General features: G+C 40.8%; 1 protein-coding gene across 2 annotated transcripts in view; it reads right to left on the bottom strand.

Moving 5' to 3' along the window:
• SUSD5 (sushi domain containing 5) overlaps positions 1 to 21,518 on the bottom strand; it is a 99,723-nt gene that overhangs the window by 41,556 nt on the left and 36,649 nt on the right. The window contains exons 3-4 of one of the 2 annotated variants that reach the window (XM_037828587.1): positions 15,118 to 15,236; positions 483 to 671 (exon numbers count right to left, since the gene is read on the bottom strand). In XM_037828587.1, coding sequence (XP_037684515.1) covers positions 483 to 671; positions 15,118 to 15,236 — 308 coding nt within the window. The remainder of the gene's footprint in view (positions 1 to 482; positions 672 to 15,117; positions 15,237 to 21,518) is intronic. The other variant, XM_037828594.1, reaches the window with a different exon arrangement.

Genomic DNA, 21,518 nt, shown 5'->3' on the forward strand with positions numbered 1-21,518 from the left:
CTCCCACGATCCCCACAAGGGTCGAGCCAGTTACAGGAATCAACACACTGAGGAAGCCCAACACTGGACTTCCTATCAGGTATTCAGAATTCACTTACAGTCCTCCCAGCCCAGGGTACCACTCCGGGGTCATTTTTACCCAAACCATGTTTCCTGGTACCACAGCCACTATCCCACCCTTATCAGGTTTCTGGAAAGATAGAGCTAGAAAGTTAACCCAAGGCAAATCTATCCTTAGAGAAGAAAAGTGGGTTTAGCTAGCCCTCTACCCACAGTACAGAAGATGGAGCTCGGCTCATTGGAAATGCTGCGGGAACTCTCAAGTGGAGGTGGTGCCAGGTCCAGAACTCAGGGCAAAGCCTGGAAGCCTGCTTTCAAAGGAAACTTTGTGAAGACCCCATCACATGAAGCCAGCAACAGTGGGGCTGCTCTGCTTGCAGTGTGTGTGCGGCAGAGCTGGCCCAGCCCCCAGGGCAGCTTACCTTTCCCACAGGCCTGCACCAGGCCGTACCACTCCCCACAGCTGTTACACAGCAAGGTGAAGGCGGTTTCACGATGGCCCGTGACGTGGCCTGGGGCACACACGTACAGCAGCTCGTCCCCCATTTCCAAGCCGGTGCGTCCCTGCAGGATGGTGTGGGGAAATGAAGGCGGATCTCCACACGGCTTGTCTGAGGAGAAGGAATCACAATCAGGTTTCCCTGACTATGCAGAACTTTTTCACCCTGTGAGAAAACAAACTTAAAAACAACTCTCCCTTCTGTGGGCGCTGCCTGCACCCCAAACTGCGATTGCTGGGTGACTGCTCAGTGTTGGGGGGCCTCTGAGACCAGCTGTTTCTTGTCCACTGTGGCATCCCTGGCACCTGGCAGAACTCCTGGCCCAGATGAGGCCCTCAAAGAATACTTGTTGCATGAATAAAAGAACCGCTGCAACTCTGTATTTTAATGTTACTAGGCAACACCAAGGTGAAAGGAGATCACAGAGACGTATGCCTCTCAGCAAGCCACTTTTTGCCTTTTTTAAATAAATGAATAGGTGCTCTTTGTCAATATCTAAAATACTCTATACAAAAGTATCGAATACAGCAAATAGTGCCCCTCCCCTCCCCAATCTCAACCCTAGTGGTAAACACAGTTGATAGTTTGGTATGTACACATAAATACAGGTGTGTGTGGGTATACAAATATGCACACACACATATAGTTTTCTTAAAACATCTATGTTAAATCCCATTTATGGGATTACACCCCATGTATTACTGAGTACCCAGCTTTTTTTTTTTTTTTAATGTCTGAGAGCTCTTTCCACACTAGTATAATCTCTCAATCTTTCGAAAGGCTGCATTTTAGCACACATTATTTAATCTTTTGAGAGATATTTATGTTGATTACAGTTTTTCACTTTTACAAACAATTCTGCAATGAACATCCTCATATGTGCATCTTTGCACATATCTTGTATCTTCAGAATAAACTGCTAGAAGTGGAACTACTGGACCAAAGGAATACAGCAATTTTTTTTTTCAAAAAATAAAATAATTTTCAATGGAAATTTTTTTTTAATCTTATATACCACTTTCCTTTAGTCTTTATATAGTTAGATTACATAAGAAGCACACTGCTTAAAAGATGACAGGCTGAGAAAAGAAGAAAACAGAAAATATAGCTTGTGCTTTAAACCACCCTGAATGGGATGACAGCTTGTAGTTTTGGTAGCACTTTCTCAAAGACAGTCATCGCTTTGCACATTCTTTAACAAGAGAGAGATTTTGAACAAGAAAGGGTGTGGCTTTACTTTAGGAAGACAGCACACGGTGCCACACTGTAACCACAACCACCTTGACCACTGGCCCAGGAGATCAAATAGGGACACGCAGCTGTCCTGAAAGTTACCACACATCCAGAGGCCCCCACGAGCAGGTGGGCTACATCCCTGGGTCTCTCGTTTTAAATACGGCATGCTGCCATTCTTAGACCAGTCACCAGCCTCAGTCCGCCAGGCTGGACTGAATTCCAGCTGGTATCTCGGGGGCAAAATCTCGGCCTCTTTCTCCACCATCTCGACTGCCCACAGCTGGATGCACCAGTCTTTCTCCTGCCAGGATCTTGATCCGGGAAACTGGAGGCTCTTCATCGCACATTCCTTTTCCAAGCTACAGGCCTGCAAATACTTTCAGCCTCCTACAGATCAATCTGCAGAGCACAACACCAATTCCTTGGAAGGAAATCCAGCAGCAGAGAGTAAGTGCTTTGTGAGTGGATAAAGGAGAACTCAGGCCAATTCACACCCACCAGACTCAGGGCATCTTCTCCTTCAGAGTTAATTTCCAGAATGGCATGGGCTAGACTGTGGCTCAGGAAAACCACCATAACGCTTCTGAGAGTCTGGGTACACAGACCATATGTTTTGGGATTTCCCACAAACGTTCGAGACAGGAAACACACTGCTTCTTGGCCGGTGTGTTTTTAAGAGCTCCAGGACAACAGTTCCAGGTGTTAACACAACCCACAGCACGCCAAAAACACTACTCACATCCAGGTGTAACTTGAATTGGTTTCTTTCACCAACCTTCCCAATCTTGAACCTCTCAAGGGAGCCATGGAAAACAGCTGGCTATATACTGAGACCCTCTTCTTGTCTCCAGGGAAACTTATATTTGGGCAGGCTTTACTGCTATTTCTCAATTATTCTGCCAGCAGAGATAGTGGTTTGTGGTTTTCTCAGACCTTAGAGCTGGGCTCAACAGTTTCCCACCAATGGCAGTTTCTATTATTTTCCCTTCTAAGGAAAGAAGATTTTACAAAAGATCTTATCTATCAAACAAACGCCTACTAATAAACAATTATTCATTTTTCAATTTAAAAAGGCACATATACCTGCCAGTCAGTTTCTGGTAACTAGTGTTTACACAAAGACTTGGGAACTCAAATGAAATGTGATGCTTTTGAGTAATTATAAGACTTCCACCATGACCATTGAAATGCCATAGAAAAGTCTGCAAAACTCTGTCATTATTTCACAAATCAAAGATTTGGAAATTCAGACAAAAATGCCCTCCATTTCCCACTTCCTTTCGGTGTTACCTAATGAAGTTATCTTTAGTGCCCATCTGCTCAGCTCTCTCCCACCATCCTTGCCCTCCCCATGCCACTCAATTTTATTGTTAGTCCTCAAACTCTCCATATTAGTGTCTCCCAAATTTGAGCACGCATCAGAATCACCTGGACAGCTTGCAAAAACATCAGGGGAAATGGATGAAACTAAATTTGTAAAATAAATATGATTTTTGAATTTGGGTGATGGGTACGTGGGAACTTACTACACTACCTTTGTGTTTGTTTGAAATTTTTCATAATAAAAAGGTTTAATTCCCCACACAAGTAACTATCACTCAAATCAGAAAACTTGAAAAACTCACAGGGAAAACATGACAGGAAAAGTCAAAATGCTCTAACATGATTTTTACCCTTTCAGTTTGAAACACACACATATACACACACACACAGAGTATTATGCTGCACGATGATAGAAACTGCTCTGTGGCTTTTTAAAAAACATTATATTGTAAAAACTTTCCCATCAACAAATATTAGTATTATTTATATTTATTTGTAAATGACTATATAGTATTCCGTTGTATGAATTTACCATAATGGACACCCTATTTTTGAACATTACTTTGTTTACATTTTTTCCTTACTTAGTAATGAACATCCTTGTAACACCTTTATACTCATCCACTATTCTAATTTCCTTAGAATAAAATCTTTAAAGTGGAATTGACAAATTAAAGAACCTGTATAGTTTTAAATCTTCTGATTATTCTTTCAAATTGAATAAGTGTTTATGAATTTACAAATTTACACTCCTTCCAGTGATACATAAGTTTGCTGGTTTCTCCTCAGAACACTGGATTCTATTATTTTTCATAATCTTTGACAATTTTAGAGACCCCAAAAATAATTTCTTATATTTAATGTGCATATTGGTAAGATGTGAATATTTGTTTACCAATTGTATTTCCTTAAAATATTTTTGTTTTGGACTTTATCTTTTTCTTAGCAATCTATACGAGAATGATATATATTTATACGATAATCCATTGTTTTATTTTCCCAAATTCTTGACCAATTAACCCTGTATTGACTTTCAAATAATCCATCTTTCCCAATAACTTGAAGATTTACAACTCCCTTAACTATATAATTATGTAAGTTGGGTCTATTTTGTTTTTTTTTTAGCCTTTTGCATAGATGTATTTATCTGTGTCTCAGGGCCAAATGAGTTTGTTTATCATGACTTTAAAATGTGTCTTTATATCTGGGCTTCCCTCGTTATTTGAGGAATGACAATTCAGTATGACTGAAGCACAAAGTACCAGGAGGGAGCTCACAAGCAGTGAGACTAGAGGTGGGCAGGCAGGTGTTTATGAGGACCTTTTAAGCCAGGTAAGAAGGCTAGAATGCACCCAGTGGGGAACGGGGAGCCACTGAAGAGTTTAAACCAGGGAATAACATGATCCACTGACACTTTAGAAACAGCACTGTTTGCAGTGTAGAAAATGGGCTGGGGAAACAAAGCCTGGAGACTGGGGGGCCAGTTAGGAGGTGACTTGAGCCATCCATGATAGCAAGACAGGAGCTGAGGTGCAAGTGCAGGCGGAGAGAACTCAGTGGATCTGGTAGATAGTAGGAAGGCAGACTTTTACTGAACTTTTGATTGAAAAGATGTTGGAAGTAAGCGAGAGGATCAGGGGCAAGGGAAGGGCTAGGAAGGTTAAGGGATGTGAGATTGTTTGGGACTTGCTGAGTCTGAAACTCCATAATAGCTGCATATATGGAATCTGGAGCTTGAGGGAGAGATCTGGGCTTGAGAAGATAATTTGGGATTAATCGGCATTTAGATAAAAATTAAAGTGTCCCGTGAGTTACGGGCCCGGGTCAGAGCTCTGAGGAGTGAGCAGAGAATGAGGATATCGCCCCAGAAAGATACAAAGAAAATCCAAAAAAAGTACAATTCCCAGCACATTATTAGTTCTCAATAAATTGAAGCTATAAAGACAGACTGAAATAACTAAAGATGGGCAAAAGATTTATTTATGAGGATGTTCAATCATGGTATTATTATTACAGTGAAAACCAGGAGCTACTGAAATGTCTAACAAGAGGGAATGTTTTGTTTATGGTACATCCATTTGATGCAGCCTTTAAAAATCATTTTTTGAAGTATAGTCAGTCTAATGGGAAGATATATATTGTGAAGTGAAAAAACCAGAATGCAAACCTATATATTTTCCATATAATCCCAATTTGGTAAACTAAATAAAACAGAGGGAAAAAAAAAGGCTGATACCAACAGTTACAGGGCAGATGACTTTTAAGTGACTTATTTTCTTTATACTTTCTACTATAATGACCATATGTTCATGTTTATAATTAGAAAATACACTAAAAATGTAAAATGGGGTGAATGACACCTATCTCACAGGGTTGTTACCAGAATAAATATTGTCCAGTGCCCGCCACATGCCTGGACCTTAACAGAGACATAAATAAAAGTAAGTTCCATTTCCCAAGCAAGTATTTGGAGGCTGATGACTTTCTGAATTGTTCTTAAAGTAATGATGGTAAATGAATACCCAGTTCCCTTACACCAAATGTAGCTGAGCATGCAAAACAGAACAGGAACTGAATGCAGTTTGTGGCCATGAAGAAAGATAAAATGGCTTATTAGAAGATAATATCAGAAATAGGCCCATATTTGCCTATATCTGATGGGAACACAGAGAGATTAATGATGGTTGCAAACTCTTGGGTTTGGGCTATGGTCCATGAGAGCAGCAAATAATCAGTTCAACTTCAGATGGTGACACGGGGGTTTCTTGGCAGGATGCCCCTGACTCACCACGGGCATGAGTTGCATTTCTGTAGCTGTCGCTTATCTTGGCTCAACAACAATGGACCTCTGTAATGAGCAGGGCAAAGAACCCGTCCATTCTGCCATTCACATACTCTCCCCTTTTAGTAAATAGAGTTCCCAGGGAGAATTTTTTTCTAAATATAATACTGTATTGATAATAGCTAAGGTGACCACAAAATTTATTATCCATATGAGGACACTTATGACAATGAGAGGGGTTCCTGTTAATAATTATCATGGGACAACCAGCACAAAGGAGCACTGTCCTAGGCAAACTGCAAGGCAGGGTTCCCCTCATAAGAATATCACGCATCTCAGCCAGAACAGCAGTCCCTGCTAAGATAAGCTATTCAAGGTTAAATACAAAAGAGCATCTCAGGAAACAAAAATCCTCTACTGTCTGAGTTTGAGTCCTCACTCCCCTACTTACTAGCTGTGTGACCTTGGGCAAGCTTCTTAACCTTGCTGTGTCTCCATTTCCTCATCAGTAAAATAAGGATAATAACGACAACTTCCCTCAGGGTTGTTGTGAGGAATAAATGAGTTAATATAGGTAACAGGGTAGGTGCTATAGCAAGTGTTTGATATTATTCTCTTCCTCAGGTCAAGAATCTGAAGCACATGCAAGTCCATAATCAAAGCTGCAGCCTCAGGGTCAGTGGAAAAGTTGGAGATGTTTGCACCAATAGAGGCTTTATCGGGTCTGGAGTCCTGCTGCACAGGCCTGGGAAGAGTAGGGACAAGAAAGCGCGTGGGTGAGAGCTCCTGGCTCTACCTCCCTGGAGCTGTGTGACCTGAGACAAGGCAAAAACCTCTCTGTTCTTCAGTTTCCTCATCTGAATAAACCAGGATGATAATACCCTTACGTGAGATCATATATGCAGGAATGCTGTGGAAAACCATTTTGAAAGCTGCTCAATGATTTTTTCTTTTTCCTTTTCTCTTTTTGGTTTTATTAAGCTATTATTTATATATATATTTATTATTTGTATATTAATAAATATATAACATTATTATAATTATAATTGTATAATATATAATTATATATAATATATATATAAACAAAATGCAATAATTTTAAGTGTAAAGCTTAACACACTTTGGTAAGTGTATGCAATTTTGTAGCCACCACCACATCAAGGTATAGAAGAGCTCCCTCACCCTAAACTATCTCCTCATTGCCCTTGGCCCTCGATATCCCCATCCCACCCCACCCCACCCTACTCCATGCAACCAATGACCTACTTTCTATTATTGGTAATTCTGCCTTTTCTAGAATTTTGCACAGCAGGAATCACATAATATACACCTTTTGTGTTTGGCTTTTTTCACTTAGCATAATGTTATTGAGATTCGTCCATGTTTTTGCATGTAGTATTATTCCATTCTTTTTACTGATGAATAGTAATCCATAATGTGGATATACCACAATTTTCTGATCCACTCACAGTTGATGGGCATTTAAGTTGCTTCCAGCTTTTGGCTTTATGACAGAGTTGCTATGAGCATTTGTGTACATATTTTTGTATGGTCATGTTTTCATTTCTCCTGGCTACAACATCTAGGTGTGGAATTGCTGGATTGTATGGTATATGCCTATTAAACTTTGCTCAATAATTTTAAAAAACATTATGGGTTGACTTATTGGAAGTAGTGTGACATCAAGGTGAAAAAACTGTGCTATTACCACTACGTATTATTTGAATTTGTGAGGTACTAGATACCAACCGTAATCATAGCTCACACTCATTGAGGCCTTACTCTGTGCCCGGCACAGGGTTAAGTGATTTACTTGCATTATTCCATTTTTGTCCTCTTGACAACCCTATGTCATGGATTATCCCCAGGGCAGGTAAGTGATGGAGCTAAGATTTGAACCCAGGTATTCTGGCTACAGAGCCTGTGGATCTAACCACTGTGCACTGTTTCCTGGGTGGTGTTTCCTCCCAGCAAACCAGGGTTTAGTTCTGATAAACTTTTTTGTCATAAACAGACAACATACTCTCCCCTCAAGGGCTGGGAGTTTTTCACAAGTGGACAAGTTTAGGGGTTCCCAACCTCCTACTGGACTGTACAACTAGCAGCCAGAGGATCTTCAGAAAATGTTCCCCATCCACCAAGTTCTCTCCTGCCCTCTGCTTGGCGTGCCTACCCAGCCCGGCCTCGTGTCTCATACCTATTACCCCAAGGCCAGAGGACTGGAATGTCCATAAGAGTTGTGGGTTGGGTGGGGCAGATGGAGCCTCTTTCACTTGGAGGGGAAATAGAGTTGGGAAGACACTCATATCTTGCCTCTGGGAGGCTGGAGTCACCACACATGGTTTACAGGAACGTGAACACCTCGTGCCCAGAGTATTGATGGAGGCAAAGCTCTATGTACAGATTCCGGCCTCGAGAATGCCTGTGTCAGAGGGTAAAACACAGGCTGAGAACACCCAGGATGGAGATAATTTTAAGTTACATGAGAAATGCAAGAATTCATGTGCACTGTAAAAAAAAAAAAAGTTAAAACATACAAAGCATAGAGCACGAGCTGTGAATGACACCTCCCAACCCTACTCTGTTTCCAGGAGATATTATCTCCTCCAGATGTGTTTCCTTTCGGGGGGAAGAGCGGGGGGGGGGTTACTTTATATACATTCATGCTTACACATGTGTGTAAAAATAAGTTGTTAAAAATATAAAGCAGATCACACTACACATATTCTGAGACTTGCATAAATGTCTTGGAAGATCATCCACAGCACTGGCTCTCACTCTGCTCATTCTGACTACTCCCTCCCTCCTTCTTCTCTCTTGAAATCAAGAGAACTGTCAAAAGTGGGAAGCAGAAATGCTCCTTCCCCAAGATCAGCCCTTCCCAATGTCCAGAGGTCACCCCATAAAACAGTTTGGGTTGAAAAGGTAGTTCTGACTCTGCCCCTGGTGGTCTGTTTGACTTCCAACTCCCTGCCTCTTCTGGAGACGCTTTACTCTCCAGTGACAACATCACAGACTCTTCTCCCGCCCCCAGCTGAGTGGGAGATGGGCTGTAATGCTGGTGCTTGGTTTGACATTCTAAGGAGGACCATTAGGTGATTTTGAGATAATATTATTTTTATTAAATTCTAAGCATTGGTCCTCCTCAAACAGGCCCCTGGGACACATTAGGGCTGTCCCGCCACCTCAAGAATCTCCATCTTTAACTCTGCCCAGCCATCCCTCTGTTGTCAGCAGAGTGCTGTACCCTGTGTTGAGATCCCAGAGTTTCAGGGAGAGAGTCACAGCTAGAATTGCCACAGCAGCACCACACCAGGCCCTCCTGGGTCTGATGTCATGGACGAACGTTGCTTCTTCCATTAAACATTTTTTTGTCACTAAAGTACATATGCAATGCTTGGCTTCTACAGACAGAAAGATATGCCCACTTGTGCTTTACTGAAGGGAAATGTTTAGAGGACAAGCCTAAATGTGTGCTGTAAGTTGACTGGTTGCCCAAAAGTCACCCTAGGAAAGCTAGCCGTGTGGGTTTGAGTCCCCATGACTGGAAAGACAAGCCTCTACATGACCTTCCTGCTGAGTAAACTGAGCTAGGCCAGGCCTCGATGGATATGGGGAGGTGCCTAGAGACAAAGGGAAGGCAGCAGCTCTGTATCTGAATTGCATATGAACCACAATGCTGTTGGCTTTGATTGTGAGCCCTCAAGAAGGAAGTGTGGTTGTGTGAAAATTCTGTATTACAGTCAGTGGGATTCTGGCAACCAATGTGGGGTGGCCCAGGCCGCCTCTCCTGACTCATCACAGAGCCCTCTGCAGTGTCCCCTCTGGCATTCAGGCTGCCATCCCCACCCCATCCCAGCACGCCATATTTCTCTCAGCTTATTTTCACCAAAGAGAGATGAGACATGGAGGGCCAGGGACTGTACATTATTAGCCCTTTTTAAGCGTAAACAGAAGTGTGGCTGGAAACTGGAGGCCTCAAGCAAATAGTAAATGGGGACCAGTTGCATGTGAAGAGAGCTGCTCACCCACTGCTGCTTTGCAAGGCAAGGTGGGGCTGCGTGAGCAGCATTTGCCCCTATAGAGGGTCAAGAAAGCAACGGGTTCCCTTGGGATGCCATGTGAGCGAGCAGAAAACCTGGGCGTTGGAGTCAGAAAGATCCACCTTGTAAACACTTGCTAACTATGGCTCTGGACAACTCATATCTTTTTGAGCTTGTACAAGTGGCTGCAAGAATTCAGAGAGGTAACAGAAGGAAAGCAGCTGGTGCCTGGTACATGCTCTGCAAATGTTTGTCTGGTCTTTGCTCTTTCTGGAACATGCCTGGCCCTACCTTTACTATATTTCTCCAGAATCCTGAACCACATAAGGACACTTTCTGGAAAGCTAATAACAGTCACTAAGCTAGTGACATTTGCAGGTCCAGAGGTGGTTGTGAACAGCACAGAGGTACATATCTCAGAGATCACACAACCCCTCAATACCCCCGAATCAGCAGAGCCTTGAGAACAAAGTTGTCCACCGCTGCACCTAGCTCTGCGGGCCCATATGTGCATCTGTGAGGCTGGGCTCTGGGGCCCTCCTCACATTTACCACTTGCCAGAAAAACTCGCCAGAAAACCACAAATCCCTGAACACGCAGACAGGTCCAGAGTCCACCCCAGCTCTTCTGCTACGACAGATGTGGAGGAGTCTGCCCGCATTGTTGGTGTCCACAGCCCAGGCCACAAGGACATCACAGAGATATTTCCCCAGGAGCCAAAGGATCCACTGGCTCCATTTCTGTGGCTGCCCAAACACTTGGCATCCCTGGGAATTGGCTGTTTGTGCCTCAGGACTGCTCTGTGACTGCAGACCTCAGTCTTGGGAAAGCAAGACCTGACACCGTCCAGGCCTGGATGTGTGGCACCAGGAGCAGGGGAGGGGGCTTCCCTACTCACTGGGATGAGGGTTAGTTTGTTCTGCCTCCACAGGCACCTCAGATCTGCCCAGCACCTACTCCAGACCTCAGGGATGTTCTGAAGTCAACTGAAGCACTAATAACAACAGCTCGCCCAGAGGGAGTCTGATCTGTGCTCTTTACACTTCTAGCCTCACCCCAGCTGTTCTCACCAACTGGGGTGTCCTCTCCTCCCTTCCCTATCGACTAGCCCCATGAATCAAAATCGTTCAAGTTCCACCTCAAATGCCCCTCCCAAGAACTCCCCCTAATTACCATCTTCCTTTGTATCATGGAAATGCATTTATTCCTTACCTATCCTGATACACTGTCAAGTCTTCCAGAGGGTGAATGCATCATCTGTCTGCCTGTCTATCTATCTATCTATTTATCTATCTATCTATCTATCTATCTATCTATCTATCTATCTATTCATCATCTGTCTAAAGCACCTCCAAGTCCGAGCAGTGGACTTTGCATGATCCTGGATGAACAAATAAATTAACGAATGGCCAAAGCCAGATTAATGACAGTGAGCTCAGATTCTTCCACACTCAGGAGTCCCTGAACTAAATAAACTCGATCAGCTGTTCAAAGCAGCATGATGAATTGCTTCTATCCTCATGAACACAGCTGGAGAATTTCCCCAAAGCCCTTCCTGAGGCACAGGCCTCCTCCAGGCAGACCTGAGAACTGGCCATTCTCAAAAATTCCTGATCACACTCAAAGACAGGCTGGCATCCAGCGCTCTCTCTCTTTCTCTCTCTCTCTTTTTTAAGGTAATAATATTGTAATAATATTATTTCTTGGTTTTGATAAATGTGCTATAGTCATATGTCATCACTGGAGGAAACTGAGTAAGGGTCTACATAGAAACTCTGTATGGCTTTTGCCTCTTTCCTTCGAGCCTAGAATTCATTTAAAATAAAAATTTATTTTAATAAAAAATTTGACAATTCAAACCACCAATCTAAGTCAATGGCATAGGCCAAACATATTTGCTGAGCACCTACTATGTGTGAGACACTGCAGAGAACACAATGAGTAAATACTCAAAGAATTTTTAGTTTGGTGAGAGCAACAAAATAAATTAAGCTCACCATTTGAGAGCTACAACTCATCACAAAGGAGGCACAGCCCTGTTCATGATATCACAAAGGAAGGGAATAGTTTCATTTCAGTTCTTTGAGGGAAATAGAAGCAAGAGTAAAGCATGCAGAGGAGGAGGAATGCGGTATTAAAAGGTGAGACAAACAAGGCCAGCGCTGACTTGGAGCAGGACAAAGAGAAGCACACAGAGTGGGGCCTGGCGGTTCGAACAGAAAGAAGGTGAGAGGAGACTTGAAGCCTCAGACCCCAAGCCGCCGACCCCACAGACGAGCTGCCAAGAGAAGCAAAAGCCAGAGAACCCAAGTGGAGGCGGTTTATTTCATCAGCATCCAGCTGGTTAAAAATAACTTCACTTATTAGTTTAAGTGAGATCACCACAGGGCTGGAAATTCACTGTCAGCGCAACAAAAATACTGGAAGGAAAATGAGAAAAGTCTACATTCATGATGAACTTTATTTAAAAAGAGAAACACAAGAGGAAGGCTTACACATTCCACAGGCCCTGTTTTTCCCCTCTGGGGATTAGCACTCTTGATTCTTCCCATCTTGCAAAAGAGAAGCAGCAGCACAGAGCTAAGTGCCATGAAGCATCCCCTGGAAAAAAGGCCACCTTTGGAGATTACACTGCACCACGGGAGTGCAATGAGCCAGACCTCGCCTGCACTCACGTGGGAACCTCAAGGAACCGCCTGTTCTTCCACTAAAGTGCTGCACCTTCTTTAAGCAAACAGATCTCCCTTGTTGACTGTGCTAACAAAGTCTCCACTGAGGAAAAGAAGCAACTCAACTGAGAAGGGCGGAGGGCCGTAGGGAAGCGGTTTTCATGCTCTTTCTGAAGGAGGAGAGGCAGAGGACCACGGATAGCGCTCGCTGAGTGGCCCTGGAGAATCCACTGCTTCTCTAGAGACCCGGTGAGGGCACAGATCTGTGGTCCTAATCCCAGCTCAGCATGCATTCATGAATCCCCCTGGTGGCCCACCCAAAACCTCCTCACAAATCAGGCCCTGTGGGGCCAAGATTCCAGGGTTCCCTGTACGAGCCCCACTCTGTGCGACCCTCTTAACCTGGAAACTGTGGGTGGTGAGGGGAGGCAGGCTGGGTTCAGGGTGACAGGACTCTCAGGCACTTTGAATGCGATGAACCACACACAGCACCCGCTCGAGTAACGTGGCAGCCTGTCATCACACGCATGTCGACAGGGGTCGAGATACACACGGCATCTAGAGCGTGTCATTCTGCCAGCTCACTTGTGGGAGGGAGCTCTGGGAGACAAAAGCCACTGCTGGCATCAATTTCGGCTCCTCTGACACAGGCAGAATATTTGCTGCTGGGCCTTTTGGGCCGTATCTGTGTTTCAGTTCCCTCCAATTTTGCTTCAGATGTCAGCTCCCCATAACTCAGAGTTTTCTGTTTTGCTTTGTCTTTTGTTTTTGTTTTTTTTTTGGAGAGGGAGTATGTAGACTATTTGATATTGATATATTAGAAACATTTTATTTTTATTTAATTGCAAACTTACAGAAAAATTATAAAATTGGTTCAAGGAACTCATAAACCCTATATTAAGATTCACCAGTGTTTGCATTTTGCACTGTTTTATTATTATTTTCTCTCTGTATATATACATGTGTGTGCATATAGATATATGTATGTTTTTATTTACATGTATGTGAATATACATTTAATTTTATTTACACTATTTAATTTTATTTACACTATTTGAGAGGAAGTTGTATATATGACATCTTCTTGACCCTAAAAACCTCAGTGTGCCTTTCCTAAGACAAAGATATTCTCTGCCTATGAATCCCTGCCTATCAAAGGATCCTTTAAATTTACTTTTGTAGTTAAAAAAAAAAAAAAGACACAGATATTGTTTTCCTTGGGTCTTTCCAGAGCAAGGCCACATCCCTTAGATGCTTGACTGGACAGATGATGTCAAGAGACTTTCCCAACAAAGTCTTCCACGGAAGTCAGCAAATGAAGAAGTCCTTCTTGGAGGGAGGCCCCATAGCAGAAGGGAGGCCTATCACTAGTAAACAGGTGACAAGCATCTGCCTGGGCCTTAGGATTCACTGAGGCCCTTTGATGTCCCAATTCCCCTGACCCCATTCCTGCGGATTAGGATTTGGAACCTCTGGGATGGAACCTGAGGACTTGTATTTTTAACAAGTTCATCTGATATTTCTCAACATCAGAAACGTTTGGGAAAACCTGCACTGTAGAAGTTGTCCCCAACCTGGGCTGCATATTAAAATCAATGGGGTGCTTTAAAAAAACTTCAATGCCCAGAGCATTTAAATCAGTGTTTCTAGGGCTGGGACCCAGGCACAAAACTCCTCAGATGAGTCCAATGCGCAGCCAAGCAGGACCTGTGCTGATTTCTATGATGATGAGTAAGCAGTTTGTTTTTTCTCTATTTGCATGAATGTTCTCCTTCAAAAGCATGTGTTTCTGATAATGAAGTTGTACTTATTTCTGTGAGCATGAGGCACTGCCATAGAGACTTCTTTGTGGTTTTCTTCCCACAGCTCAGCTGATTTCCTAGAAAGAAGTTGAATTTTCCTTCCTAAGAGCAATTTCCTAAATCCCAGAAATTTCCTTTTGGGGAAAAAGGATTTTCTTTTTAATGTGCTGTCCACTATGAAGAGAGACTGAAGGGCAAGATCTGAACATCAGAAACTGTAGCAGATATTGTCAGGGCTCTGCCCATATTCCCCAAAGCCCTTTATCATGCCCATGCACAGGGGCTCCTGTTGTGTACCTATGCCTCTTTGTTGTAGGGTAACACCCATTCTACAGGAACTGCTTTGCCTGTGTACATGGAAAACCAGGAGTGCCTGGAAATTTACATCTCCCCAAAGCAGCATTTAATCAATGACTGACAAGTGCAAAGATACAGATATCCTAGCACTCTCACCCCTTGATTGAGAAAACTCTGAGCTGACCTACATTGTTTCCAGAGATCCTCTGCAGGAATGAGCCAAAGTTATTCCTCCTCCTCTTCCCTGTCCACTTCTTCCTGGCTCTATCAGCTTTTCTCTGGAAGACTTCCTGATAAATCACATCCAGTGAACCTTCATCTCCAGGTCTGCTTCTGGAGAAAACCTAAGACAGCAACCCCCAAGAGCACACCCTGTAGGCCCTTTACAAAGGCTCTGGCACTGACCTTTATCCGTAATACAAAGAGCACTGAATGTGCCACCAGGAACTGGGTTGCTCTCAATTCTCACATCGACAGCTCTCATGCTTTGCTGTTCACCACTCCCCTTGCTACACACAGTTGTCCTGATAAAGACAAAGAAGACAGAGGATTAGGAGAACTCTTCTGTGTTGAAAAAATGGGAAAGAACAGAGGTTTTTTTGGCTATCTGCTTTGAACCAGCAGAGGTTTTTCTTATTCATGAGCACTGACTGGAAGTACCAATATGGAAACACTCTCCCCAAATAAAGATGTAAATTCAGGAAAGTATAGGTGATACCCAACTTGAAGTCATATGTATCAATTCAAGTCTCAGAGGCAATACATGTTAAAACCAGCTGGCACCTACTTATAATTGTGCCTAACAGTCACCCCCAGAGAATCTCTTTTGTTGCCCAGACGTGGTCTCTCTCACCAAGCCAACTCAGCAGGTAAACTCACTGCTGTCCCCACTACGTGGGACATGACTCCCAGGCGTGTAAATCTCCCTGGCAGTGTGGGACATGACTCCTGGGGATAAGCCTGGACCCAGCATCATGGGACTGAGAAAGCCTTCTGGACCAAAAGGGGTAAGAGAAATGAAACAAAATAAAGTCTCAGTGGCTGAGAGATTTCAATTGGAATCAAGAGGTCTTTCTGGAGGTTATTCTTATGTATTATATAGATATCCCTTTTTAGTTTGGAATAGCTAGAGGGAAATACCTGAAACTGTCAAACTGCAACCCAATAGCCTTGATTCTTGAAGAGGATTGTATAACTATATAGCTTACATGGTGTGACTGTGTGATTGTGAAAACCTTGCGGCTCACACTCCCTTTATCCAGTATATGGACAGATGAGTAGAAAAATGGGACAAAAATTAAATGAATAATGGGGGTGGGGGGTAGGGGGATGGGATGTTTTGGGTGTTCTTTTTAACTTTTATTTTTATTCTTATTTTTATTTGTTTTTAGAGTAATGAAAATGTTGCAAAATTGATTGTGGTGATGAATGCGCATCTATATGAGGGCACTGTGAACTGATTGTACAGTTTGGATGACTGTATGGTATGTGAATATATCTCAATAAAATTGAATAACAAAAATAACAGGTTGGCCTATAAAGGCAGATAACTTAAAAGAAAAAAAAAACAACTCTGGGGAATGGTGTCTGGGTGTGCTATCTCCTCCTTCATCAAAATTTATTAATTTGAAAACTATTTCCATCCTGAACCAGAATATATCTTGGCATCAAAGAAATGTTTTGTTTAGAATTCAATTTTCATGGTAACAAATATGCAATACAAAATTTCCCGTTTTAACTACTTACATGCGTACAATTCAGTGATATTAATTATATTCACAGTATTGTGCAACCATCACCACCATTCATTACCATATTTTTTTTCATTGTCCAAGACAGAAATTCTGTACCCATTAAGCAATAAATCCCCATTCTCTCCACCACCTTTCCCTGATAACCTGTAATCTCCTTTCTGTCACTATGAATTTGCTTATTCTAGGTATTTCATGTAAATGAGATAAGACAATTTTTGTCCTTTTGAGTCTGGCTTATTCCACTCAACATGATGTCTTCAAATTTCATCCATGTTGTCACATGTATCAGAACTTCATTACTTTTTATGTCTGTATCATATATATATATATATATATATATATGCCAAATTTTGTTTATCCATTCATTGATGTGCACTTGTGTTGTTTCCACCTTTTGGCTATTACGAACAATGCCAGTATGAACAGTTGTGTACAAGAATCTGTTTGAGTCCCTGCTTGCAATTCCTTTAGGTATATATCTAGGAGTGAAATTGCCAGGTCATGTGGTAATTCTATGTTTAACTTTCTGAGGAACCACCAAACCATTTTCCACAGCAACTGCACCTTTTACACTCCACCAGCAATGTATCGAAGTTCCTATTTCTCTACATCTTTACCAACACTTGTTATTTTCTGTTTGTTTGTTTGCCCATTTTTAAATTGGGTTGTTTCTCTTTTTGTTGTTGAACTAAAGAAATTCTTTACATATTCTGGATATTAAACTCTTGTCAGACATATGACCTCCAAATATTTTCTCCCATTCTGTATGCTATCTTTTCATTTTCTTGATAATACCCTTTGATGCACAAAGTTTTTTATTCTGATGAAGTTCAATTTATTGACTTTTCTTTTGTGGCTTGTGCTTTTGGTGTCATATCTAAGAACCTTTTACCTGATACAAGGTCCTAAAGATGTCCACCTGTGTTTTTTTTAAGATGTTTTATGGTTTGAGCTCTTATATTTAGGTCATTGATCAATTTTGAGTTAATTTCTGTATATGGTATGAGGTAGGGATCCAATTTTCTTCTTTTGCCTGTGGATATACCATTTTCCCAACACCACATGTTGAGCAGACATTGAATCAAAGTTTCCATTGAGTGAACTTCACACCTTGGTGAAAATCAATTAGCCACAGATGTGTGGGTTTATTTCTGAACTCTCACTTCTATTCCACTGGTCTATTTGTCCCTCTGCCTACACCATGCTGTTTTGATTACTGTAGCTTGGTAGTAAATTTTTAAATTAGAAAGTATGAGTCTTCGAACTTTGCTCTTCTTTTTCAATATGTTTTTTACTCTACAGGGACACTTGTACTTCCATTTGATGATTGGCTCTTCCATCTAAGCAAAAAAACTCCCAAAATTTTGATCAGGACTGTGCTGAATTGGTAAATCACTTTGGAAAGTACTGACATCTTAACAACATTAAGTCTTCCATTCCTGAACATGGGATGTCTTTCTATTTAGTTAAGTCTTCTTTAATTTCTTTCAGAAACATTTTATAGTTTTCAGTGTACGTGTCTTTATATTCTCGGTTAAATTTCTTCTTAGATATTTATTCTTTTAGATGCTATTGTAAATGGAATTATTTTATTGATTTCCTTTTCAGCTTATTCTTTGCTGTTGTATAGAAACACAATTGATTTTTGAGTGTTGATCCTGTATCCTGCAATTTTGCTGAGTTTTTTTTTAGGTCTAGTAGCTTTCTCATGGATTCTTTGGCATTATCTAAATATTGGGTCTTATCATCTGTGAACAGGGATAGCTTTACATCTTCTTTTCTAATTTGAATCACTTTTATTTCTTTTTCTTGCCTAAATGCTCTTGTTAGAACTTCCAGTATGATGTTGAATAGCAGTGATAAGAGTGGACATCCTTGTCTATTTCCTGATCTTAGGTAAAAAACTTTCAGTCTTTCACCACTGAGTATGATGCAAGTAGTTGGTTTTTCATACATGCCCTTTATCATGTTTAAGAAGTTTCCTGTATTCCTATTTTTCCGAGTGCGTTTACCAAGAAAGGGTGCTGGATATTGTCAAGCCTTTTCTATGTCAGTTGAGATGATCATGTGGGTTTTTTTTCCTTCATGCTATTAATATGGTGTATTACATCAATTGATTGTCTTATATTGAACACCTTGCATTCCTGGGATAAATCCAAAATTCATTTTTAATACACAACTTATGAGGAAAATATTGGAGATTAATATCAGGAACTCTGTAGACAGCAGGAGAGGAATAAGGTAGGGAGGGAGCAAGACCATCTGAGGAAAAACATGGTGAAAGTAGTAGACAGATACTCCAGCCTAAAATATGGAAGTGGTAGAGATACCACAGGTAGACTTGGGTCTGAATCATCAATGTACCACTTATCAGTGATACAACTTTGAGCAAGATCCTTAATGGCAGGAGGGAATATCTGTTTCCAACTCATGTTTCCATGCAGAGGGACCTTTCTGAGAACAACAGCCTCATGCCTTATCCTCATGCCTTATCCTCTATTTATTCTTTCCCCTGGCCAGAGATACTCAGCATGCCCACTTCACTCCCATACACAGACTGGGATAAAATTTAAAAGACTGACACTACCCAGGGCTGGCCAGGATACAGAGCAACTTAGAATTTTCATAGTAGGAGTATAAAATGAATTTCTTTGGCAGCTTCCAATAAAACAAAACATATATTTATCCTATGATTCAGCAATTTCATCCCTAAGTATATACAAGAGAAATGAGGGCACATGCCCACTAAAACACTTGTTCAAGAATGTACTTTAGTAACTTTGTTCCTAAGAGTCGCAAATTGGAAATAGCCCAAATGTCCATCAACAGGAAAATGGATTAAAAAAATTGTGGGATATTCATACAATGGATTACAATTCAGCAGTAAAGGTAAATGAATTATGATATCACCACAACATGTATGCATTTCACAAATTTTAAAGTGAGTAAAAGAAACCAGACACACAGAGTACACACTTTATGGTTCAAGAACAGTAAAACGAATCTAAAGTGAGAAAATTGATTATTTAGGGTGAGGAGTATTGACTGGAAAGAGGCAGGAGGGAATTCTGTGGGGTGATGAAAAGGTCTGTAATGCTCTAAATGGTGGCTACATGGCTGTAACACATTTGTGAAAATTCATTATGTTTAGATGTACGTTTTAGTGTATGTTTTAGCTCAATAAAAAGAGAAACAGAGAGAACGGGAGGAGAGAAATGGAGACAGTCAATATAGGGATTTTTGTTGATGATGGACTACAAGTTCAGGGGTAAAAGTGAAAAGTGTTTGAATCTGAGGACCATGGGAGATGGATTTAGATGGTGGATGGACCGAGCTGCATGGGGATTAATCTAGAGGATGAGGAATGACTGGCCGTCTTCCTTTTTGCACTGACAAGGCAAACACAGACTAGAACATGATGGCATTTGCAGGAACATGGGGCACTCTGGGTCCCCTTCTTCAAACTTGCAGGTGGTGGTGAGAGAGAGAGGTGATGTTACCCACAGCACAGCAAATTATGTATTAGTAATTTTTTGTTAGGTTTATTCCTAGATAAATAATGGTTTTTGCTATTGTGAATGGGATTTTTTTCGATTACAGTTTCTATTAATACAGGTACATAGGAATGTTACTCATATTTACATGTTGATTTACAATCCAGCAACCTTGCTAAATACTCTTATTAGTTCTAACAGTTTGCATGTAGATTTTTATTGGATTTTATATCATCGTATCAATTTACTATATTGCATTTCCATATCATCTGCATAAAAAAGCAGTTCTATCTCTTCCTTTCTAATTCTTAAACCTTATTTTTTCTTCTTACCTGACTGCATAGGTTGGATTTCCACTATAATATTGAACACAAACAGTAATCATGAGCATCCTTGTCTTGTTCCTGATTTTAACTGGAACACTTTTCAAAGTCTCACCAATATGGATGATATTTGCTGAAAGTTTTTCATAGATGCTGTATATAAGATAAGATCTAGTTCTAATTTACTAGTTTGATAAGAGGTTTTTGTTTGGCATCTCTTCTCTTATAGAAGTTGAGATGATGAAAAATTCCTCATTTGATAATCATACTATGAGTGAATCATGAATAGGCCTCTCAAATATCAAACAATCCTTGCATTCTTGGGATAAGTTTTTTGGTCATGATGATGTGTTAAGTATTTTTATACTCTATCTCAATTTAGGAAATTTGTCTCTATGTTCATAAGTGAGATTGATCTACAGTTTCTTGTACTGATCTTTGTCCAGTTTTGGAAACAATATTACACTAGCCTCATAAACTGTGACTTGGGAATTTCTCCTCCTATTTTCTGAAACAATTTATATAAAATAAGGATTAATGTTCCCTGATATTTGTAAAACTTGCCCTTAAAACTATTTGGGCCTTATAACTTTTCGAGTGGGAACATTTTAATTACAACTTCAATTCCTTTGATGGTATAATTATGTTTTCTCTTCAGATTCATTTTTGGCATTTCATATTTTAAAGATTAAATATTTTTCCTTCAAAAGTTGCTTGTATTATTTCTTATAGTTTTATTTATTTCAACTATCTGTACTTTTGTCTATTTTTGGACCTGATACCATATAGTTTGCCTTTTCTCTTTCCTTCTTGATCAGTTTGTTAGATATGCCTAATGTAATGGTGGGTTTTTTCCCCAAAGAGCCAACTTTTAATTTTGTTGAAATTCTCATTGTTTCTTTGTTGATTTTACTAATTTTTGCTCTTTATTAACTGTTTCCTTCTGATTTCATTAAATTTATTTTAACTTTTTATGCTTCCTTAAAGTCCACATATTTTTTATTTTTTAGTAAATACATTTAAGGATTTCATTTTCACTACTTTATCCATTTCAATTTCAAATTTAATTGCATTGCAGTTAGAAAATATGCTAAGATATCAATTCCTTGAAATTTGTCAGACTGTACATAGAAGGATATTTTACTCTCCTTCCTGGAAAAAAAAACCCTAGCTACCAGGGCTCTGGGACTGTGTGGGACAAGAGACCTGAGGATCTTATATTTAGTATGTAAACA

The sequence above is a fragment of the Choloepus didactylus genome, chromosome 1 (assembly GCF_015220235.1).
Source record: "Choloepus didactylus isolate mChoDid1 chromosome 1, mChoDid1.pri, whole genome shotgun sequence".
Classification (NCBI taxonomy): Eukaryota; Metazoa; Chordata; class Mammalia; order Pilosa; family Megalonychidae; genus Choloepus; species Choloepus didactylus.